Source organism: Triplophysa dalaica, chromosome 8 (assembly GCF_015846415.1).
Source record: "Triplophysa dalaica isolate WHDGS20190420 chromosome 8, ASM1584641v1, whole genome shotgun sequence".
In the NCBI taxonomy this organism is placed as follows: domain Eukaryota; kingdom Metazoa; phylum Chordata; class Actinopteri; order Cypriniformes; family Nemacheilidae; genus Triplophysa; species Triplophysa dalaica.
This window is the reverse complement of record NC_079549.1, coordinates 6,686,119-6,711,542: the sequence shown is the minus strand read 5'-3', so window position 1 is coordinate 6,711,542 and position 25,424 is coordinate 6,686,119. Positions and strand designations below refer to the sequence as shown.

The 25,424-nt window shown below is 37.6% G+C and overlaps 2 protein-coding genes across 2 annotated transcripts in view; one reads left to right on the top strand and one right to left on the bottom strand.

The window, feature by feature from the left end:
- The first annotated feature begins 976 nt into the window (after nucleotides 1–976).
- serp2 (stress-associated endoplasmic reticulum protein family member 2) lies at nucleotides 977–3,173 on the top strand. The gene is made up of 3 exons (XM_056754696.1): nucleotides 977–1,574; nucleotides 2,148–2,220; nucleotides 2,329–3,173. Exons 1-3 carry the CDS (start codon nucleotides 1,491–1,493, stop codon nucleotides 2,367–2,369), a joined length of 198 nt encoding a protein of 65 aa, XP_056610674.1. The 5' UTR covers nucleotides 977–1,490; the 3' UTR covers nucleotides 2,370–3,173.
- A 126-nt stretch (nucleotides 3,174–3,299) lies between these two features.
- tsc22d1 (TSC22 domain family, member 1) overlaps nucleotides 3,300–25,424 on the bottom strand; it is a 46,972-nt gene continuing 24,847 nt past the window's right edge. The window contains 2 exon segments of the mRNA XM_056754695.1: nucleotides 3,300–4,731; nucleotides 5,360–5,411. Coding sequence (XP_056610673.1) covers nucleotides 4,474–4,731; nucleotides 5,360–5,411 — 310 coding nt within the window. The 3' untranslated portion in view covers nucleotides 3,300–4,473.

The window sequence follows — 25,424 nt, the reverse complement described above, 5'->3', positions numbered from 1 at the left end:
TAATCAAATAAACAGAGCGAAATTTTATTGTAAAAACATGCTGCCATTTAAACACAGTGTTAATTTTTTATAGATCACTGTTTCTGTATTATATGCATCTCGTACCAACTGTAAACACAAAGGCTGAAAGAAATGCATAAGGTCAATCCACTGCCGCTATAAAACGTGACAACTTAGAGGTTGTGCTTCACACACAACAATATGATTCAAGATTCTTTATTGTTATTGCACAGGGTAACATAATTGACTTCCCTTGTAAAGGTTCATAAGAATGAACTAAAGAAGGAATAAAAGATAAAAAGTTGATGAATATTAAAAAAAAATATCTGAAGATCTGTTCAGAGGTAGTACAGCAGCTGAGATGTTGCGTTTAACATATTTCACAATTTAAACAGTGAGATCTTGCAGATTACACATTTTGTATAATGAAAAAAATACTAGAAAAAAAAACAATTACAATAAATGTTTTATAACATTTAAAAAAAATATATACAAATATTTTTTTCAACATTGGACTGGGAATCAGCTGTGTAATCATCCGCAATGTTTCCTCTTTGGTAAGAAGGCTATATTGCTTACAATTAAAATCAACAGTTTAAAATAATGGTTTAGATTGTTTTGAAGATTAGATTGAGACTTAAATATGATGTTGAATTCTAGTAAAGCCTTTCAGGTGCTAAATTGCAACTAGTCAACCATTGACTGCACAGAGCTCTCTGCACAATGGGAGGACATTCACGGATAGATGAGTCTTGACCGCAGCTGAAATGGAAAAGTGCACAGTGTACCCGCATCACAATATGCATTGTAATGTGAAATGGGAGCCCAGAGAATGCTGATCTCCTTGCATTGAAGGTGTGTACTGCTTTGCACAACCCCCTTGATGCAGTTGCTAAGCAACCCCTTAATATCTTGTAGGACCTGAGCTGACTGCTGAGGCAACCTTGTATCTTATTTACTGGCACCATCTCAAAAACATGGCAATATTGGGAGATTATTCACACTGACAGCTGTGGGGAAGTTAGGAAAGTACTATAGTCCCTTAAAGAAATACAAATAATAAAGTATATCGCAACTAAAAATCGTGTGGAAAATACATTAAGAACACAACTGACGTTGTATTGCCAAAAGCATAAGATAACACTTGTCATCATCAGATAACGTTAGGTAGCTTTGTTTATTTTGAGATACAGCCTACAATCCAGTTAGCCTTTACGGTGTGACAAGATCAATGTAATTTTAACGATTTATCGAGTAAAACACGACAAACAATGACAAGCATTTTGGTAAAACATAGAGATAAAGCTGAAGCAAACAGGGAGTTCGTCCCTCTAGACGTTATTAGGCTACATGGAGGCGCACTTCTGTTCCGCATAATTCGGTTTAGGGGAGCAGGTGCAGGAAAGGGGCTGAAGCGTCACCACAGATAAAGCAATACATTTCATTTAACTGTAGCGTTGAATTTCTATACACGAACACTGTGTCGGAAGATGGTAGCAAAACAACGAATCCGTATGGCAAACGAGAAGCACAGCAAAAACATCACTCAGAGAGGAAACGTGGCAAAGACCCTGGTAAGATTGACATGTGTCGGAGAAATAAACGCATGGCAAAGTAGAGCATGTATGATTGGTCTTGTTTTTTGGGATTTGTCAGGTTATTGTGAGACTCGCTACGAGCCTATACGCGTTTTATAGATGCTCCGTTTTATTTAATTTATAACACCTCATATAAAGCGTGTGAGATTTAGAAGTATAAATCCTTTGCTTCCATATCCTCATATAACGCTTTTAATTTACATGTATAACGTAACGCCACTATTGTTGTACATTCTCGCAGCCTATCTACCTTTATGATTCAACTTGACGTTAACAAGATTTAACGTTAACACCAATGCCGCTTCCGTGGTCACCGCTGCAAAAAAGAATGTGTATGACAATCTGATTTGCTTAACATCATGTGTTTGATAATACGGCATGGGCTGATGCATGAACATCCTGTGGTGGAGTTTGATCCGGAGAATTCGACCATCAAGAGGATTAAACTAAGAACGACCGTCATCAAAAGCAGGCCAAATGTTTCCACAGGCATTCCAGACACATTTATATTAAAGTAGATATTAAATGATTTGGCTTGATTTATTTCAGCGACCACAAGAGGAGAAATACCCTGTGGGACCATGGCTTTTGGCACTTTTTGTATTTGTTGTTTGTGGATCAGGTAATATTCTCTTTATCACGGATTAGATTGTAATTTAGCTTCCCTTGGTTTATAATATCATGATAATTGTGTAAATAAAAAACTGATATTATTCTTTCCTCTATTTAGCTATCTTTCAGATCATACAAAGTATTCGAATGGGAATGTGAATTCCAGAATTCTTCACAATGTACCCTGCCCTACATCTGAATGAGATTTATGGGTGATCGGATACAACCTGTCAGAAAACTGGATGGTTACAATATACCTTTTGGGTCCTACGAAGGGTTGTATGCTAGAGTTTGATCCAGGGTACAATACTACATGACATTTTGTTACATGTTTACAGTTTCCCTGTATGAAGGGAACCAGTACTTTTCTACAGAACCATTGTTGTTGTTGTTGTCTCCCCAAATCTCTTCACTTTCGCCAAATTCATTTATGTTTACTGATCGCTTGTCATTAACTATTTCTATTACAAATAAACGTCAAACACATTTGGATAGTGCTTCATAAAAAGGTAAACTTAAAAAAGCAGAATGTTTGTGTAAACATTTTTAAATCATACAGAAACAACTAATAGTTGTATAAAATCATAGTACATGATAGATGTTCCAAATGTACATTTATCAAATAGCACACTTTCTGTATAGACAATCCCACTGGAGAAGCTGAAGATTACATTGACAAAACATTGACTATTAGAACATTCTTGGCATTTTAAATCTAAGTCACTCTTTAGGTTTTTGCAAGTTTAACAATATAAATCACATCATAAAGCAGTTTTAATAACCGAGAAGTTCAATCTCTTAAATTATCCCAAAAATATATTTAAAACATTGGATTTAGCAGACAATTTTATCCAAAGTGCCTTTGTATTATTAGTAGTAATGCTACATCAAAGAAACAGTTGGAGCTTGACTGCAATCTAACGTTGGTACTAGACATAATTGTACAACAACAGCAAGAAATATATACCCACCAATATGGGAAGAAGCAGCTTCAGCCTTTACAGTAGAATTAAATGCCATTTACAATTGTTTTTAACATACAGCCTGATCAGTAAAGACCTGGAATAAGTGAAAGCAAACCATCTCAAAGATTGTTCTCAACAATGTTCACAAACATGACTTTATTGAGAGATGTGAAGTGCAACTGGCAAGTGCTATTACAGTATTTTACATTTATCTCCTGGTTTGAGAACATGCACAGAACATAAGCATACAACTTGTACACAATGCTAAATCTTGTCAGCTATTTGATAGTCAAGAGTAACTGTAGGTTAAAAGATTGATCCAAAACACTTCACTGTCAAATCTGAAATCACATCGGTGTAATACTTCAAATCATTTCTGGTGAACCAAGTAGTGAACAGTATGTGTTAGATGAGTAGTTTCCAATTGTCAGATAAATATCACAAGACAGATCTCGTTTTAACAGCATTAAAAAGACATCATCTGGGCAAGCCAAAAGCTATGCCTCTATCTGTACAACCTATATCATGTCTCTTTAACTGTCTCGCATGATATTGCTATTTTACAAAATACTTACACTCATCTTACAATAGTTTACATTAGCATGTCCGCCTCAAAATTCAGCTCACTGCTCACCTATCAGTCTTGCATGTATCACTGCACAGATAAGCAGCCTTGAACTTGCAAGAGAAAGAATGAGCATACAGCTTTCTCACCTATCATTCTTGCATGCAGAACTGCACAGATAAGCAGCCTTGAATTTGCAAGAGAAAGAATGAGGATTTAAAGCAAAACAGCTCTTCCTTTTCTTCATTCAAAGAAGTAGCATAATTAAACCTATGCAACTATGCAAGTCATCTTTGCATCCACCTTCCCCATGCCAGATGGGGCCCAGATAGGCAGAGTTTATCACATTCGTCACCGTCAAAGTGCTTGTTAATATAAGCTTACAGTCTTAAAAGATCGCAGTCAGCATTTACACTACAAAGGTAAGTGAGACACGAAAAACAGCCTGAACTGAAAACCAAAATTACTTTAGACACAGGCACAGTGGATTTTTAACATTGTGTCCTCTTGGATTATTTTCTTCCACCTGACAATCCATGGATTTTGGCAACATCCAACATCAGTCAACAGCCAACTGGATTGTCAATGGTGTGTACGACAAATATCACGTTTTGAAAGGTGTGCAAATTTTGTCAGTCTACATGCGAGTGAGAAATGTTTGTTCATAAGCTTCAGTCTGTTTTACTTATGTTTTGGGCCACTCGTTGTCTGTAAAGGGGACATTCCTCCTGTGCTATGCCGAGGGTCCAGAGTTTTGTGCTGCGTGCTGGCCTGATGGGGCAGCTGGCTGCACTCCTTGAGTGGATGAAGGTGGTGAACCGCTTTGAACTTGTGCCTGAAACTGTGCAAGTTGCTCTGGACTAGCCAGGTTCTTGAGCAGGTTGTTTTCCTGTTCAAGCTGAGAATTTCTCTCAATTAGTTCTTTAATTTGTTCCTTTAACACTTCCACCTCCTCCCGAACAGCATACATCAAGTGACTCTTCACAAGATCCTGAAAACAGAAAATCAACAGTTATTTTCGAATGTCTTCTGGATTCTTATAGATGACATATGCACCGCAAAAGAATAATATATAAAGTTGTAATTCAAGTTTATTACATTTATAATGTTGTCAAAAAATGCATATTTACTTGCATATTTTAACTACATTTTCAGATATGGCTTCATTAGACAGCAAATAACAGCTATGGCTAACTGCATCCTACGAACTCGCAGTCCCCTCCTTCTCTCTTTATGCCATTGCTCAGCGTCACCCAACGCACAAAATGGCCGTCCCACACATTGTCAGACCAATCAGAGGCCGAGATATTTTTAACAAGGTGTAAAACCTTTGGGTTTGCCTAGCAACAGTAACAAGGAGCACACAGATCGCGTGAGTACGCGCAAGTAAAAGCCCAGGCAAGTCCGCAAACAAACACCAAACACTTCAAACATTACATTCAAATTTTGCTCCCCAAAAGTGTTTACCACGTCACCGAAACGGATTACACAACATTCACAATTATTTACACGAACAAAACCGACTAACAATGTATCAGCGCTGCATTATGTTTCAGCCTGTAAGCAAATGATTTCAATCAATGCTAAAATATGTGAAATTAAGAAGCAATGGGACTTACCATCGCTTGTTCAATTTTGTTGTCTATGGCCACAACACTGGCACCAGATGAGCTGTGGGGGGGAAAAAGAGAATCGTTACTTCACTGCTTAGGCACAAGTCCAAAACGCAAAGACGGATATTTGAATACAAACAACATAATTTGTCGTTTAAAGGCAATCCATCTACACAGTGGCTAATGCACTAATGCTACAAGGAAATCTCTAGAGAAAAATCAAAAATTACTATATTCCATGACTTTAATAAACAAAGTATAATCAAAAGGATACCCAGTACAAATTCAGGATTCATACAGCAAATATTGGACGTAATACAGAAATGGCAGGCAAACCGGTTTGATCTTAGACGTTTATGACAGACGCAAAACGGAAAAACCTTAAAACGACCCTTCAACAATACAAAAGACCTAACGTACATTCAACCAAAAGCATCCTGTGTTTCACATTGGTTACATTTTGGACAGAATATAGGCTGCTTGCAAGACGGATGCTTTACCCTTGTTTTCTGCAACCGCAACATTTAAATTGCCAACATAACAATTCTGACATTTTACCTATTGTCGAGCTTGACGGACGAAGTCTCTGTCCCCAACAACGATGACAGGAAAGATATTGAAAAATTTCTAAGCTGACAAACACCAAGATCCATCGCCACGGAATAGCATGGAGAATTCATGCTATTTCGTCCATATGTAATCGACAACAGACGCGAATGTGTCCTTCCTGCAGTGTTTTTGAATATTACATCCTTTTTACGCGTTTACAGGAATATTATGCGCTGATCGCGTGAGTCCCCAGCAGAAAGGCTCCCTTTATCAGGAGACTGTACGTCCAGTGCCGCAGCACAAAGAAACTCCAAGGTCAGCTCATCTCTGCGCTGGTGAATATCTGCAGCCTGTAATATTTGCATAATTTATTTTCACACAGCGCTGCGCAGCACGCTATTGGCCGAGAGTGGGGTTTGTTTGAATAATCTATGCAGTGACGCCCATATTTACTGCTCTTCCGACTCTCCCCAGTAATATATTCAGCCACGAATTTCTTTACAGTCAACCGGTTCAGGCGAGTTATAAGCGATGATATTTTCCGCAAGTGTCAACAAAACGAGATAGCTCTTAATAGTCTAGTTTACAACATTTGTATACTATCCAGACAAAAATACCCCGATCGATTCAATATATTATGATAATGCATTGGCTTTTCCATCATAATTTAAAATGGCACATGACACAACATTTAATACCAAGTTCACAAAAATAGTGTCTATGCTGTTTTTAAAGTACAGGGGCAAAACCAAATGCCTGAGAATGCATGTTTTCGAGTCGCCACATATCGGCAGCAAAGGGAATAGCAGCGATTCCATAAAGCAAGAGTGGATTTTAGTTTCTAGTACAGATGCATGCCCAGCTGAGGAAATCAGCCATATGTAAAGGGTCAGATATCAAGACTTTTCATAATTATAATCAAATTAAGCACCAAGCAACATCTCTAATGATTTATATGTGTTTTATAATCTTGTGTGCGTTTCAAATAATGATACAACATGCTTGAGTGTGTACACAAGCTTGGTTTGCATGGCTCAGGGAGCAGCAAAAGTAACTATAGTGTTTGAGAGAGATCTAAATCTAAGCACACCGATTCAGCTAAAACAGAAAATCCTAACCTTTTGCAAAAAGCATGATGTTTATCCTTATCGTGTATCATGGCAACAATATCTGTTAATTTTGGTAAAAGTGACAGAGGTTTTAATAATGCTGGTGCAACAATCTGTGCGCAAATTGGTATACAGATGTACAAGACAGGTGATTTCCTAAAGGCCAATACCCAATAGATGATATGAATTTTTCTGAACCACTGCACAACTCCGACCCATAAGCAACATAGATGTATAAGTGGAGGTCAAGATGACTGTTCAAATCAAGTCTTTGCTTGTGTCCAGTAAATATAGATCACTTAAACCAATTAAGTGTAGCAGCACACCTAATAAAGGCCAAAATAACGTTCTAAGCAGCTCAGAGCGCTGTTCCAGTAAGCAATTACAGAGTGCAAATATACCTTGTGTTGTTTGTTACCTGACCTCACACTACAACCATTTAGAACTCTAAACTAAATGCAACCTACTTATTTCATTGACATCCTACTGTGGTTCTCCCAGTGTACCATCTTACACTTAATGTCACCACCACAAAAGAGCTACTGCCAATGCCATGGCATACACTTAAACTCTAGCCAATTACCTGAAGCTATAATATGGCATTATTATATGAACACCTGTGATTTGACCTGGATTACGCTCACTGTACAGAATGTACTTGCATAATGAGCATACAAAACAAGTTTTAATTTAATGCATAGAATATTCCATAAAAATAGTGTAAACATTTTGTAAAACCTAGTTTTTATCTTTAAATTCTCCATACAATATGAATATACTGGTCAAAACACATATATTTCTTATTAAAATTGCAGTTAACAATATGATGTGCGAAAATATTTAACAATACAAAAAAATCATGTACTGGAGGGCTGTGGCAATATTTATACGATGTGATGTCAGTTTATTGTTGAGCCACATGTGACCTGTGCATAACATATATAATAGGTCAATGTTTCATTTTTTAAATGTGTTTTTACTGCTTGAGTTAGTTAACTAACTTTCTTAATTTCTTTGATAAAGAACTTGCAATTAACATTTATAATATAAAGCTAAAATTAACATTATTAAGTACTATTATTTGACATAACTATTAAGTTTTTATTATTTACCTATATGAGGTTCAGTTAAGCCTTAAATTTTGCCAATTCGATAACAAACAAAACATAAGATCTCTATTTTGAAAATGTTCTAATACTATCCAATTGAACCCTGTATCAGGTTGGCCTATTCAAATTCATACACCCCTAAAAATGATAAGATTAATCTGACAAATATGATGCTTAGAGCAACAGAGACTTCACGAGACTATAAAAAATAGATCTACCAATAATATTTATTTATAATGTGAAACATATTTGCAAAGCGTTTAAACTTTTTAAGGCTTAACACCTTCCAAACAACAATGTAATGGCATCTATTTGAAAATACTATATAGACATTTCTTAAAGATTAAAGCAGTCACCCACTAACAAAAGCAAAGTCTCTTTACAGCTATACAGCAGACTATACCTTTTCAAATGATGTTCTAGCTCCCAAAACAATAGTTTCATGGCCATTTCGTCTCGGCCTTTCACTCGTAGGACTGTTTCTCTCATTGATGTGCCAATCAGCAGTCCACCAAAACAGAACTTATTCCTCTATTCCCCTCAAGGCTCAAACACACACGTGCACGTGCACAAAAACATCAAATGGCTGGTTGTGAGTTTGGTGGTCTTATCTCCACTGTACTGCCTTTGTGCATCTTACAGGAGGGTTGTGAGCGACTGAGTGAAAACAAGTTGTGATGTCACGTCACGTCACTGAATAGGTCACGTGACTATTACATAAACCAGCAACAGAGATTAAAATATTCTCAGTGATCCCTTCTCTCACACATCCGTGCTCAAGGAGGTTGTTGTTGTCCAATCATCCTCACCATCTTAACCACAACCATCCCGGTGCCAATATTGTTTTATTATTTTCCCGGCAAGCATGCATTTCACCCGTGTGGAGAGAAGAGACAGGCCCTCGCACTTGAGCCAGGACTTATCTTGTCACTTCTCATCAGTATTGCAGCTTGATGCAGGCTTACGGCATCCGCGGCCGGTGAAGCGCGCACACAAGTCTCTACAGGCTTAAGCTGCTTGTGGTGAAAAACAATAGGGAGTCCGACAATGGGAGGGATTTTACCTGTTCAAATAACACTCATTGAGGGCTTTGAATCGCAATGAGGCTTCTGTGCTTACGTGTCGTTCCGAGTACAAACAGCTCAGCATCCAGCTTTTGAACATCAACCTGACAGCTGCACTGCCGACTGCAGCTTTTCAGTCTTCAAGCAATGTCTTTAGAATATTCAAAAAAACGCATGCTCAAGAAAATGATCTTATGGTACAGTTGTTTCAGGTTCCACATCATATGACAATAGGACCGTTATGTCATTATGTAATCGTCAGATTGTAATTCAGATAACCATAATGCATTTTAAATTACAATCAAAATACAAAAAATTATTACTTAACATATAAACGCCACAAAATATTTATAAATGTATAAATGGTACATTTAAGTGCTTCAAAAAAAATCTGACCATGTTAGGTTGTACCTAAATACTTTTGGCTTTAGGTCAACATTTCAGCTTGCGTTATATGCATAATCACACATAATGTATGCAAAGGAAGTGTCTAGATTCACGTTTTTTACATTTGCATTGCTCATTTAAAAACACTTTCTTAACTGGTTAACTAGATATTACAACAGTTTGAAATGAGGAGATAGCAGTAACAGTAAAAATACTCTACAAATTGTTTTCCAATAATTGTATGTGCTTAAAGCTTACACCGAAATGACATGAAAAGTTGAGATCATTCAATTGTAGTGGAAAGGTTCTATGACAATTAACCACCAGCCAAGATTTCAATCCTGACAGCAATGGCTGAAAACTGGGCAGCCTCAATATTTACATACAAAATAGGCTAACATGATTTGAATAGCATCCACAGAAAGACCAGCGGAAGTGGAGATGTTTAAACAGATGTGTAGGAGCTTCTGATACAGATGGGGACTGCCGCTTACAGCAGCCCTTCAGTCACACCTTTCTGGGACTCACAAGTTATCAGTGCCATACAATTTAAAGAAAGGTTACAAGTTTAAATTGGGGTTTTAAAATATGCAATGTCTCAGTAAGCTTTAATTTTTCTTTTTAAATACAGTACATGCATTGTGCACCCCAACAACTGTTATGATTCAGATTCATATCAAAACTTCAGTCAGTCGAGATATTTCACATCATATTCAGTAAACATATTGTGCACAGAAGCACTGTCATGTAAAAACGTCCAATTCTAAAAATATTTGTACATAACTTCGCTGCATGCTCGATTCTATGCAGCAGTTAGTAGTTGGTGTAGCTTAATGGTCAAAAATATGTGGACAGCCTAAATTACCATGTTGTATTACCTTACAAATCTGTTATAAATAGAAAATAAATATTATGTAATACCATAAAAGCGGTTAAAAAGACTCCCAGAGGTTGGTTTGAAAAGAAAATTTCACAAACCTATGGAATAGTGGGAAGATCAATGAGATCACATTGTGGAATTTTGACATTAACAATCATAAACATAAACATTGCCACTCTGCAAGTGTCATTTTGCCTAATGGGATGACAACAACAGGTTGCACAACACAGCTCCATCCTGTATTCTCCAGCTCCAACATTACAGCACACACAGAATAGACTGGACAACCACCAGCAAGTTTCACCCCATTAGCAAGAAAATAAGCATGTGAGAATAGCCTCAGTGGGCAAGGTTACCATTTATTGCTTAAACTGAGTTAATACGGTTAATTGTGCTTTTCCAAGATGGTGATACCAGCCAATGCATATGCATGTGAACTTTCTGTGATTCAACTAGTATATTTGTAGCAGTGACTACAGCAAGTAAAACCTGCATTTAAAAATTAATCTACAACTGCTGTTTGTCTAGCAGAGTGCCACAGGTTTGTGTACTGGGCAGTTTAAATTTTTGTGGCAAAGCGGGAGGTCACAGACCTGCTCACACATTCATGGTTATGTAACTGTGCTAGAAGTGTGCATACAAGGGAAACAGGTATAAGTAATGTGAAGTGAAACCTGGAATTAGAAGGATTAGCCCAAAAGCAAAACAGCCAGGGCAAGGACGAAGTAAGTCATTGAAGTCGTTTTCACTACAGACATCATGAAGGCTCGGGGCTAGAACAGTAGAATCCTTCTTGACTTGCCGTTGTTATAAGCATCAAATCTGTACAGGTCCACCCTTTCCCTTTGTCTGGAAGCACCATAGTCTTTATATAAAGTGACAGACAAGGCATAGTTGAGACATCAGACTCTGGGAATTCACGCACATGCTTTATTATGTATTGTGAGAAACGTATAGCCCCTTTGCACGCAATATATTGTAGTATAAATGAATCACCAGCTGTTTAAGTGCTCTTTTCTCAAGTGAACACTTCTAAAGCAGTACAGAGAAGACAAACAGCCATTGAGATGACGCATTTAAGCTCCAGTTCGTTGGGGATGATTGAGACAATAGGTGGGATATAGGCGATTTGAGGGGGGTCTGAGAGGGTGATGTTTACATAGTACACGATGTTCTTGATGCAGTCGGTCAGTCAAGCACAATTATTACTTCCGCACGAACTCCTAATGAGTTGTGAGGTCTTTTCTGTACATTCGGAGACACGGTCATGACAAGGCGATATAATGTAGGTCCTTCACAATTAATGACAATTAATTAATCATGATAAAAAACGCGGCAATCCAAGCTGGAAATCCTATGTAAACTAAAACACTCCAGTTTATAAGCGTTTCAACTAGCCAAACAGCTTACCAAAAGCCACAAAATGGAGTGTTAAAGGTGCTGTGCGTAATTTTAGTGGCATCTAGTGGTGAGGTTGCAAACTGCAACAAACCGCTAACTCAACCCCTCCCTTCAAAGCACTACGGAGGCCGATAGAGGATTAACATGTCAAGTTTTCGGTTGTTTCCCTAAAGGGCTAATGTGTTAACGAAACGCTTTCTATAGAGCAGTTTTTCTGTTTGGGGCTACTGTAAAAAAATAACATGGGGACATTCCTTGCAAGGGGACCTGTCTGTAGATAGAAATATCTCATTCAAAGGTAAGAAAAACATAAAGCTTCATTATGTTACACCTCTGAACACATAGTTGTGTATATTATATTGCATTTATGTCAACAGATCCTCCAAGAACCACAGGTCCTTTAAGGTTTGCATCAATGTGTTATGTCCTCTTAAACATTTTTACAAATCAGTCATCTCACAGCATTAAAAGAATATGGTAATGCTTTAAGGCAAATGCATGGTTTGATTGACTCGAATATAAGCATTGGGATTATGAGAGGAGGTTTATGATTTCCAAAGGAAGGGAAATATCCGCACTTTAAAGCCCCCCAATCCGATAAGTTCACTTTAACATGGTATTATAACCTAAATTTGAGATGCCAGTGTGTGTGCAGATCCACCCTGTAATTATATTAATTCATCCATTCTGTTTTATGTAATCTCATATAAACCTCAAAAGCCACACTGAACAGGCTGTTAGCGATCTCCTAGATAGGTAATGTCACTGATAATTCCCGCCCATGACCTCTCACAGACTCTGCCATATGAGCATTCAGTCCACCTTCCACCAGAGACACGGTGTCGCCCTTTTCACCCAAAAGCAGTTGTGGCCAGTGACAAGAATGTATCCGCAACAACTAAGGTGTGCAGTTGTCGGATGTAAATATGACATAGAAGTCTTCATTTACTCCCGACATCTGAGCCTCTAAAGAGACTCTGGATTAGTTTTATTTCTCAACGGCATGTGCAGAAGACATCAGGTGAAGTCACTTTACACCGGGATGCTTCACAAACGAATGTTTTTAAAATGCAGGATTCATTATGGGTCATGTTTTCGGTTATTATAGATATGATACGTTTGTCCATTATATTGTCACGTATAAAAACAATGATCACGTTGTAAACAAAAAACGCATTTCACTCTTAGAGAGCATGTTCTTGATTTTTATAGATATGATGTGTTTGTCCAGTGTATTGTCACGTATAAAAACAATGTGCACGTTGTAAAGACATACCGCGTTTCCCTCATAGAGAGCATGTTTTCGGTTTTCATAGAGATGATTCGCGTTTATCATGTTAACTGTCACTTATAAGAGCAATGAGCGGATTTAAAGTGTGAAAACGTTAGGGCATCCCTTATGTTAATGCACACACAACACGGAAGAAGCCTATTGCTTTACTGTCTCTGTGTTCGTTCTGTCTTTCAAATCTAAACTGCACTGGCTGTTTTTCTAGATTTACTGAGCTGACTCCCCCGCCTGCTCCCTCTCTCCATCTGCCATGTCAGTCTGTGACTACCGTTCCCCACTCTCTCTGCTTTGCCCTAATTCTGAGAAGAGCGTAGACGCTCAGCAGCAACCGGTAGAATCCAGTTTGCTTTATGGAAAGGAGCTAGTCAACGTGGCCATGAGGTGGGACGCATTCCAAACTGCTTAAAAACATCAGTAGCATCTCTGCAGTCGTGTGCTGGCCTGTGTGAGCAATTACACCTGCAACATTTCAGTTGTTGCTCTATACGCTTGGCAAAAACATGCGGGTGATCAGCCCTGAATGAGAGTGCTTGCTACAATATTGCTTACCGCCATAAAACAGCACTTTGCACTATTATTATTATTATAATCTCTAAATGCTACATGAAAATAGTATCAATAACTTCACAGTACGATAAACAGTTAAGTTCAAAATGTATGAACATCTCCCCATCTATAAACATGCAAAAAATAAGGCTAAAAAATTACAATGCTTAATCTGAGCGAAGATCAAAAACAAAAATATACTGCCCATAATTATTCAGCAGTGGAATGTTGTGCAGGGCCATGTGAGGAGACCCCGTGTTTCAGGCCTAAGCGGCTGCTGTTTCTGTGGCAACTGCAGATATCTCCCCTCCCTCACATCAACCTAACAACACGTAAAAATCTCCCATAACCTCCTTTTTTCCATTCAGGCAGAAGAGGACCTGAGGGAGCCTGAAGCCTGTCCTCATTGTGCGTTACATAACTGCTGTTTTACTAGGCGAGGGGACCCCCCTATTCTCACTAATCACTGAGCTGGATCACAGCTCTTCTCCCTCCGCCAGTCCTTCTTTTTGTGTCCTTTTGTTTAGACCGGAAGGCGTGCCGGGCACAGGGCAAAACGCACACGTCTCTTCTTTCTGCAGGGCAGGCAGCATAAGAGACATGTGCTGTACACATTGGAGTGGAGTGCACTCAGTGTAGGGGAAATATATGATCAGAGACTGCTCCATTCACAAATTGCATTAGAAATACAGTAATTAGATTAACAGTTAAGCACGGTGCAATTTTTATCCAAATTTGAGCCCATTTCTGAGTCGTACAGCTTTGTCTGGGTTATTTGCTGTGCAGTGTAAAACAAGAGGCCATTAACCTCTTCCAACTGACAGTCGGATGTTTGGATGATTGTGGTACATTTTTGTTGCTACTTGTGTAGTATCGCGCAGTTGAAGCAGTCGCAGCTCAACGATCGGACCAAATCGTGAGCTTTGGCTTTACACTGCATGCAATTTATTCGTAAAGTGAGAGTTGCTATTTAACAAAAACAAAATTTGCTGTCAAATTTGACACTGATCTTAATTCTAATTTCAGTTGAGCCTTAAAATGTTACAATTCTTTATTAAGTGTTATGTGCAACAAAGTAAGTTACTGAAATTGTTAATATTTTGAAAATAAATGTTATTCGATTTTCCGTTTCATTTTTTAATTTTGTGCAAAATACCGTGATGTTTATCTTACCATGAACCCAGCATCGAGATATGTACCGAATCGTGAGCTGAGTGTTTCATTACACCCCTAGTACAAAGTATCTACAGGAGGGAATTTTTTAAACAATTTATAATTGAATATCTGGGCAAATATATTACTTTTGTATAAATAAAAAATGTAAAATGAAATTGGGAAAAATAATACTGAATTTGGGAAAAATTGGCCCTATAATTGTTTTGTTTATGGTTACAAGATCACAAAATCATAACCATACATGAAGTCAAATGATCCTCTCATGTCCCAAATCAAAATAAATTGCACATTGTTCTAAAATAAATATCTGTGTCAAGTATCCCACTGGTGTATGAGAATAAGGTTGAAAATGATACATTGGGCTCTAGATCTAGAACGGGCTTGGATTCAAAATTAGGACCAAGATTTAACATAAGGCATCAAGTGACATTTTAATTTAAATAACTGCATTTCCATGAATAAACACTACACATTTTGTCAGCATCTGTGTGCCACACCAAAATTTTTCAATACTGTATATAAAAAAGTTTTTCACTGTATTTGGAAAAATTTGAATAAGAATGTTTTTTGGCACAGTCCCAAAGTACTACAACTTGGTGACTCGAAGTACAATAGATTACCAACAACTTTAAATATAGCAAGACGGTGCCGTGGCTCAATACGACCTCTATAGAGAAGAAAGTACCGAGCCAATCATCTTCTATAACCGATTAATAAAATGATTATCGGGGGAGGGGCTCTGAACAGTGTCATAAAAAGTGTTTTTACCCCAATACAAGCTTAGGAAGCAAAATTATTTTATTTCTGTTTTAATTGTTGGTCAGAACTATACTCTTTAACTGACGGTTTTAGAAAGATTCAAGTAGACAGGACTTGTATGACTGATACAGCTGCCAAAAGGCAATGCAAATAGACTGTCCTGGAGGCTTACTATTCATTTCAGCTAAATAAGAGCCTCAGTCTATATCACATTTGAAAGTTTCTTTCAAAAATCTCACTAAGGATTCCCTGAACTAGCTGTCACGCAGTTGGTATTTATGATGGGTAGTGCATCTCTGGGCTTTGAAAGATGCTTGTTTCATCATTACCCGTATTTTGTACACACACATAACCACAATGTTCTTTTGAGCAATTCAGATAATGCTTAACTATACTACCAAGAACTCCGTTTACCTTGCAGTCTAACTGTGTGCAAACTGTGTTTGTTAAATTAGGTGACCTTTGACCTAAACACAATGAAACATTAAGATGTATTGGATTAATGCATTGAAAGAATTGTCTGACTTGGTTATTTAACTTTAAGCCTGGTTAGATTTACTCACACACTCAACTACCCCTCCATCTCATTAAAAATTCACTCGCAGAACCAATATCCCAGATTACTACAAGTGTACGTCAAATGTAAATCTGTGACGTCGATACCTTGACTGTAATAACACCCAATCTCTGTTTGCTGTCGTGGGCTTTTTGATTAGCCGTGTGATGATTTGCAAAATAACTGTGTAAACTAATTTAGAAAAAGTCAATGTCCCAAATCCATGAGGACTATCAACATTCCGTAGTTTTATTTCAATACAACGGTTATTATGCATTAAAACTAAGATTTTGCTTAACTTATTTTTACAATAAAAGCATACATTTGATATTGACTATGAAAGCAAGAGCCAGTTAAGTCTGCAAGGCTCACCAAGCGTGGGACTGAAAGAAAAGCATGATAGCTAGAGACAGAAAGATAGGAGAGCGATATGGAGGAGGGGAAGAGGCAGAGCCCAGCCGGTTGTAACCGGTTGGCTCAGAGGAGCTCACAAACCCTATGGTACAGTTACAAAAAGGCACAAGGCTTCAATTCATAACAACAAGGTTTCAAAGGCCCAACAAAGGTCAAAAATATAGCGGTGGTAAATTGATGACAGCATACAATTAATAACAATAAAGCTAACAACAACTAACAAAGGAACAATGCCTATTGATGTAGCGCTGGGACGTAAGGCCTGTAAAACCTGCAGCGGTACAAAGCATATGGACGGTAACTATTTTTACTATATTTGTGATTTAACCCATTTACACTACTATTGTAAGCACATAAGAGATGTTTTGCACAAAATACAAAAAAAGAACAAAAATATAACTTGCATTATGATGTTCAGGAGCTTACTTTTTAAACATTTGTTTTACTAAACTTGAGTTGTCAAATTTGTTGAAGAGTGTGCAATATGTTTTCTTCTACACAAATTTGCCACAGCATTTTATTCGTCATATTTAAGAAATTCACAATTCACAAACCTTACTTAACATTAGGGGATGGGTCGATGGCTGATAGACATGATGATGTTGAGCGGGCATTATGATTCTAATAAATGTTTCATTTTCGTCATGTCACTCTCGCTGCCCCATGCTATGGGCTGCAAATGTGCAAACAAATATGAACTAGGCTTAGGGGGATAAAACCTCACACTGTACAAATCAGACTGGCCTGAATTGATAACTGCCCAGCTTGCGCTGTATAATGAAGATGCGTCCCTGCACAGCTTGTGCCAGATGCGCCTCACTTTAAAACGCTGCAGGGCGATGTCATCGTCTTATGGCGATGTTTCACTGTAGCAATTAGGGTTGCACTGAAATTATGGCCGAAGCCGAATAAAGATGAAACAGTTGGCCGAAGGCCAAATACAGAAACCAAACATCACTTTTCGTATTTATTTATTTCGCCAATTTTTGTGAATGTACTGTACTCTGACACATTTCAATAAAGTGTTTTTTCTGTAGGGTACATTCAACAATATAAGCTAAAAATATTAATACATGGAAACCCTGTATTATTATAGGCTACAATGCAAAATGATTTAAAGAAGAAAAAGCTTCCATGCAAGCAATTCTGACAACCATTTCAGTTCACATCTCTCCTCCAAACTAAACCCACACAAACTGACTGTTTTCTCAGATAGTGCACTCGTGGCGGGGATGCACAGAACAACTTTGACAAGTTGTTTAGTACAGGGAACTGTTTGCATGCAACCACTGTATGATGTCAAATGATTTCGCGAGCGGCTGGGCTACTGCCAGACCGCCCGCTCCAGTCTGATGTACACCAGTTTCCGACCGGTTAAGACCTTTCACGCAGAAATTGACTCCGGCGCAGGGCAAATTCTGTGCTTTGTCTTTCTCTGACACTTTAAAATGCTGCACACACTACCGACACATTTGCTGCATTAATAAAGCATACCTCGCTCTCGCAATTTCAATTTAAGTGTGGTTTATTGGCATGACAAAATGTGCATTAGTATTGCCAAATCCTTTGCAGCCAGGCTGCAAATAGTGCAAGTATGAAACAAACAAAAAGATAATTATATTAATGAAATGAAATTTGATTATGTAGTGTAACTAAAAGTGGTTTATAATATATGTAAATATATAAAAACAGAAATAGAGTATTAGTAGCAGAATAAAGGGATATAATAATATAATGTTATGTACATATATGAGAAACATCAGATTCGTTGTTTTCTCTTATGTTGTGACAGGCAGACACGTATTGTGCAGCTAACACAGCAGTCCTTGTGTTCTCCTAACAGAACTCTGTCTCTCTTATTCTCTCCCCTCTCTCTCTCTCTCTCTCCAAACAAACATTTTTCATATGTTTGTAGAGTAGCTATGCACACCCTTAACTTGAATGATAAAAATACATTCAACAAAAATTTGTCTGCAAAAAAAACGGATTCTAGTAAACTCTGTTTAACTGTGTGTCACTAGACAGAAAAAAAATGGAATTGCACATGATTTTAAGGAGTACTCACAGGAAAATATTCACTAGTGAACCATAGATGTAGATAATGTAGGCTGTAAAATGAGCCAATTCATAAATGTGAAGCAACTGCCATTTGTTGATTGTAAAAGGTGACCATGCAAAAGAAACCCTTCAATCTGTAATTCAATGCTCAAAAAAACATGCACAGTCCCTCTCCATTGGTCGCAAATGATCTAAAGCTCCAGTGTTAAAATTACCTTAACTGTAATGGGGCAGGTAGAGGAGACCCTGCACGTGCACATCTGAAAAGTAAAAATTCAAAGCATATTTAACGTCTAGTGTAAATGGATCCAAATGGCACGGTTTTAGACGTCGCTAGAGAATCATTACAATGCCACCTTAAGTGAGAATGATGTGTGATGTTTTCACAAAATACCTCTGGAATTATATCACTGAGCTTAAAAAAACACTCCTACATATCACACAGTATGAGGTTCTCCGTGGAATGTCAAAACAATAAAATGCTGAAAAACAAATGATATCAACAACCTAACATGCCAAACAAAAGTCAAAACGCAGACAACAGGTGTATTGGTGTTTTGATCAGTTGCTTGATTGACTATTTTATGTGATGTTCTCTCTGTTAAACCTCAGTCTAACCTGATGTAAATCAACTGGGCACACATATATAATTGGGCTGCTAAAGCTAAACAAAGTATTCCTGTGAATACAGTCTATCCTTTATAGAGATATATACTGTAGGTTAGTTACGGTGAGAAGTTACAAGAACATCACATTTTTAAATGGCAAAAAAAATAACACTCAAAGAATCAAGATTTATGTAATGAATTGGGGTGTGAACTAAACAATAATCTATATTAGGAATGGCCACACTGCCCTCTAGTGTTCATTAAGGGAAATTAAGTCTTGTAAAGATACAGGAGGTAGCGCTGGTCAAGTTCACAGAGTGAGGAGCAATGTTATGTTGATTATGGTCTTTGTTAAATACTCTTGGAAGTGCTGCTACTCCAAGTTATTGTTGCCATTGATGGATGGCATTAATGATTTCAAATTAAAATAAAATAGCAGATTACAGATGTAATTTGGTAAGGGCATTAAACCGAGAATATGAAATCCAGAGCATTATCCCTACAATCAAAGCATAACGGGTAGTTTTGAGTCTTGTGAAAGCAAGGTTAATTGATGTGATTTAGTTAAGTGCTTATAGAAGACATGCATCTTCAACTGTTTTTTCAATCTTATAATGATCTTATTCGATTACTGGTGAATAGAGGCTTAATCCACCAAGAGGGAAAAAGAAAGTAAATATTCTTGACTTTGTGCCTCATAATAATGGAACGTTTTTTTAGATGGGCTAAGAAAAAAGATCATGTAACCTGCCGTGTAGTACCTTGCAGCTCATTTTCTTGACCAAACTGAAAATACTTTCTAATTACAATGTTTGCATTCCTATATCATTGTCAAACACTGTTTTATTCTTGTTTGGCTCATGACAGTATGTAGAAAAAATATGTTGACAAAATGTTTATATGCTCTCCTACTTGTTAGTCGCTTTGGATAAAAGTGTCTGCCCAATGAATTAATGTAGATGTAAAAAGGCAACTCATAACGTGTCATTCTCTGAAATAGTCACTAGATGGTGCTATAACACTACACAGGATACTTCATGCCTAATAAATTTTCTTTTGCTAATTTCAGACTCTCAAAAACATTCACATTAAGGTTATGGCACTTTTTAAATTAAACTGTGTGAAACGAGAAACAAAAATAACAAAAAAAAAATGTACATCAAACTGAATGTTCATGAATTAAATAACACATTCCATGAGCATCAAAAATGCCATCAGAGGGCAATACAAGCAATGGTTTTCAAATTACGGCAACTGGCTTACATTAACTTATCTCAGTACTGCCACATCTACTCCCGCAGAAATCCCCATTCATCACAAGACAAAACCATTGTGTCCATTATTACCAATAACGCACGCCTCTTGCCTAAATTACATAAAGTGAGGGAGTGGCAGCTCTGAAAGAGTTCATTTCAGGTTATCTGAAACAATTGGTTCCAAAACAAACAAAACCCCAGAAGTCTTTCAAGACATCATCCATGTGTTTGGCCATCAGGCCGAACACAGAAAGCCGGAAGAGGCAGGCCAGCTATCAAACAAGTAGGAATTCATTAACTTGCATCGTTGACTCTTAACGATTGTTTGAAGTTCATGTGAAAGTGACCTTGATGCCGTCATGATGTATGACACAAAGCTTTCGATAAAACTTGTTTCGTGACCTCAGAAATGAAAGATATGAGTCAGGACACTCTCATAAGAAAACTATGCTGCCTGCCGCACAAGTGGATAGTGAGTATGCTGCTTGTGTATTTTAACCAGCCTTATAACACTTCTGAAGTTTTGTAGAGAACAAGCTCTACATAAACGCAAGTGTGTATTTCTATTATTGACATTTGTAAGCAATATCCTGATATTAATGATACATTGCATCATGCAAGTGGACATCTAGGCTAATTGATAGCGCTACTACAATGTAATCTTGTCCATCATAAGACCAAAATATTAAGATAAAATTTGATTACAAACTGAAGCCCAGGCAGATACCATAATGTAGACCATAACTGCATAAAAAGAGTCTATTGATAGAAAGAGTGTTATGCCCCGGCCATCACCGTGCCATCAGAGCCAGACTGTCATATCTAGTCCTCATTAGCAGTCTTATGCAATACCGTCTATCTAGTAGCCATAGTCTGTGTTTGTGACTGGGGCTCTCTGGTGAGGGAACAGAAGTCAGGCTAGGTCACAAAAACGTTCTATTTAAAGGCCTATTCACAGCACGCCAGAACTCCATGAACTCAAGTTCAAATTTCAAGCTGTCAACAGGCTAAGTAGATTTGCTAAGCAATTCATTAAACTATTTCAGAGAATCCGGTATTGCACTTACATTAAGAATGCAGCATAGCCGCAAAAATGGCTTAAAGGACAATTAATTTTTACAGAGGAAACCTCAATTCTATCAGTCGTTACCAGTCAAAATTTGCTTGTGTCAAAAAAAGTTATAGCGTTTCTGCTAAACTAAAATATTTCTGTTTATTAAAATAAAAAATCTATAAATACTATATTGACTTAACATAGTACTTGATCATCTTAAACTAAAGAAAAATGTGTTTCTATAGCTCAATAGGTAGAGCCTTGTGCGAGCAGCGCAAAAAAAATCACAATCCCAGGGATCACAAATTTCTTATTTGTTAATTATAAAATATATACCTTGTAATGCAGTGCAACTCGCTTTGGATTAAAGCATCTAAAAAATGCATAATTTAAAATTTAGAAATGTTGCCTCAACAATAAACTGAAACAGGTTTGAAATAAGCTGAGACACTACAATTATCAACTAAAAATAAAAATTTAACCCAAAAATAAAAATCTCCAGCTCTCTATTCCTTCTCTAATGTTCTCTGTTTGCTTGCTTATACATATCATTGTATCTGAAACTTTGTATTACTGAACTTCTCGTGAATATTGCTTTGCTAAGACGAATCACTTGTGGTTTTTTGTCAACTGTAAATCGCTTTGAACAAAAACCTCTGCCAAAGAAATAAATGTAAACGAAAAAAAAACAGTAATTCAAATAAAAGATGTTGTAAATCATCTGATAAAATGTCAAGAAAAAATATAAAACTAGTCTAATATGGCTTCATAGAGTTTAATGATGAAAAAAGGAAATGATCACAAATATATTCACAGAATGTTATCCATCCCTGAAACCAAAAGCCTAAATAACTGGCAAATGCATTGAAAACATGACTTGTCACGGATCATGACAGCTGACGCAGTGGTGATTCATCACAATAGCAACTGGGGCCAATCAGTCAGCAGGGCCGAAAGCCATATACACAGTCATTAAAACCTTCACCATCACCTGACTTGCTGACTTGCAGACATCAGGCCTTAATCACAAAACTGGTTTACCAGAGGGGATGGTGAGAGGTAGGACTCTATAGATTTATGTTAAAGCACTGACTGAGCTGGTTGGAAGGTAAAAGGATGCAACCTTATGATTGTTAATGGCAGCCCTGACCATTGTGATTGTGAGGTGCTTGTGAAGGAAACACAAGTGAAGGAAACGTGATCAGATCATGTGTGCATCACTCTCTCTTACAAACACTCTCACATTACTTGGCCCTTGTCTGGGTGGATGGAAGGTCTGTGTGTGGCCCCAAAGGAAAATTCTCCATCAATAGTGCATGGCTGTCACTGGATCTGTGCATCCTGTGCGTTTATGTTCCTCTAAGAGAGCTGGTGTGGCATACACGCTTTGGAGTGTGTGGGCTGTAAATCCTGATGCAAGACACTAATTTGTGTAACAAAATTATATAAAATGGCAAGACAAACATTTAACCAGAGATCCTAGGGGTGTGACAAGATCTCGAGGACCCAATATCCTCACGCAAATGGCATGATAGAGTACTTGGCTCAAAATTGCGACCATTTTAAATAGCATTTGCTGCCCAAATTTACCTGTGCGACCTCTAAATATATTTAGGAGCATGCAACCTGTTTTAATAATAACTGCAAAAAGTGGGTTCGTGCTGTGAGCTCCAGTGACAGGCCCGGCCATTCTTAAGCCCTATTCGGATGGGATAGGTTTTATATGGGGAGGTGGGGTATAGCTATTATTACCGGAGCTTCTCAGTAATTATAGTCCCGTTCGAATGTGCCATCTCAGTAGTAATTACGAAAAATGTTGTACGTTTTTTTTTTATTATTATTTAGCCTTGTTGTGGAAGCACTGTTGAGCTTGTGCAGAGGCAGCCGCTTTTGCCAGAGGGGAACTGGAATCCCCTGGTTGGGCCTGGGGTTCTCCTGAGTTTTTTTTTCTCGATTGGAGTTTTGGGTTCCTCGCAACCGTTTTTTATATTGTTTTGCCTGGCCAGGGGGGCTGCTTTAGAATTTAGAAGTTAAACATAATTAAGATTGCATATAAGAATTTATAGTCCGTTTAATATTTGACCTGTGGTTCTCTCTCCTTTATCCCAAATGTGTGCTTTCACTGTGCCTGTGTGCGAGTGTGTTTGCGTGTGTGCGTCATGTCATGTCAATGTGTGTAAGTATGTATGCATATTGTGTGTGTGGAGCATTGGTATGTCTGTCTTTTGTTGTTTTAACCTTTTTCTTGTTTTTACAGGTAAATGCTTTAAGTTGTTTTTCTTGTATTCAATGTGTCTCATGTACAGCTGCTTTGTAACAATGAAAATTGTAAAAAGCGCTATATAAATAAAGTTGAGTTGAGTTACCTTCTATAAAAGGTCTGGAATAACTACCTCAGGTTTTCGTGTTTAAATGTAGTTTTCCGCAGAGTATGGAGGTGTCTGATGAAGCAAGCATTCTGTTGCCTTTTATGCGGTGGGAAAAAGCACTTGTTAGAGGCACAAAACTTTTTTTTAGTTTTAGGTAGAATAAATATTATAATAAATCATTTAGCCAGGGATATATATATATAAGTATACAGTGGGTACGGAAAGTATTCAGACCCCCTTAAATTTTTCACTCTTTGTGGACGGCCAGCTCTAGGAAGGTTTCTGGTCATCCCAAACGTGTTCCATTTAAGGATTATGGAGGCCACTGTGCTCTTAGGAATCTTAAGTGTAGCAGAATTTTTTTGTTACCTTGGCCATTTCTGTGCCTTGCCACAATTCTGTCTCTGAGCTCTTCAGGCAATTCCTTTGACCTCATGATTCTCATTTGCTCTGATATGCACTGTGAGCTGTAAGGTCTTATATAGACAGGTGTGTGGCTTTCCTAATCAAGTCCAATCAGTATAATCAAACACAGCTGGACTCAAATGAAGGTGTAGAACCATCTCAAGGATTTATAATCTCAAGTCTGAATACTTAGGACCATGTAATATTTAAGTTTTTCTTTTTTAATAAATCTGCAAAAATGTCAACAATTCTGTGTTTTTCTGTCAATATGGGGTACTGTGTGTACATTAATGAGGGGAAAAAATGAACTTAAATGATTTTAGGAAATGGCTGAAAAATTTAAGAGGGTCTGAATACTTTCCGTACTCACTGTATGTATATATATATATATTTAAAAATATACATATACAGTATCTATATATTACCTCGCGGAAGGTTTGCATTTGTTACAAATGAGGTAGGCTGATACAATTTTTATGCTTACTTAGTAGCGGAATAATAAAAGGGGTACAGCATCGGGTCCATTCTCACAACCTGCTGCTTGCTTGACTTGAATTGACATGATATCTTGTGTATATATACAGTGAGGAAAGTAAGTATTGAAAACCCTGCTATTTTGCATGTTCTCCCACTTAGAAATCATGGAGGGGTCTGAAATTGTCATCGTAGGTGCATGTCCACTGTGAGAGACATAATCTAAAAAAAATCCAGAAATCACAATGTATGATTTTTAACTATTTATTTGTATGATACAGCTGCAAATAAGTATTTGAACACCTGTCTATCAGCTAGAATTCTGACCCTCAAAGACCTGTTAGTCTGCCTTTAAAATGTCCACCTCCACTCCATTTATTATCCTAAATTAGATGCATCTGTTTGAGGTCGTCCACCCCATACAATCAGTAAGAATCCAACTACTTACATGGCCAAGACCAAAGAGCTGTCCAAAGACACTAGAGACAAAATTGTACACCTCCACATGGCTGGAAAGTGCTACGGGGAAATTGCCAAGCAGCTTGGTGAAAAAAGGTCCACTGTTGGAGCAATCATTAGAAAATGGAAGAAGCTAAACATGACTGT

Bases quoted from the DNA above. Each gene is read 5' to 3' on its own strand.
- serp2 (XM_056754696.1), top strand. From the start codon at position 1,491: ATGGTAGCAAAACAACGAATCCGTATGGCAAACGAGAAGCACAGCAAA. The intron at 1,575-2,147 runs GTAAGATTGACA...GATTTATTTCAG, and splicing joins GAAACGTGGCAAAGACCCTG to CGACCACAAGAGGAGAAATA. The intron at 2,221-2,328 runs GTAATATTCTCT...TCCTCTATTTAG, and splicing joins ATTTGTTGTTTGTGGATCAG to CTATCTTTCAGATCATACAA.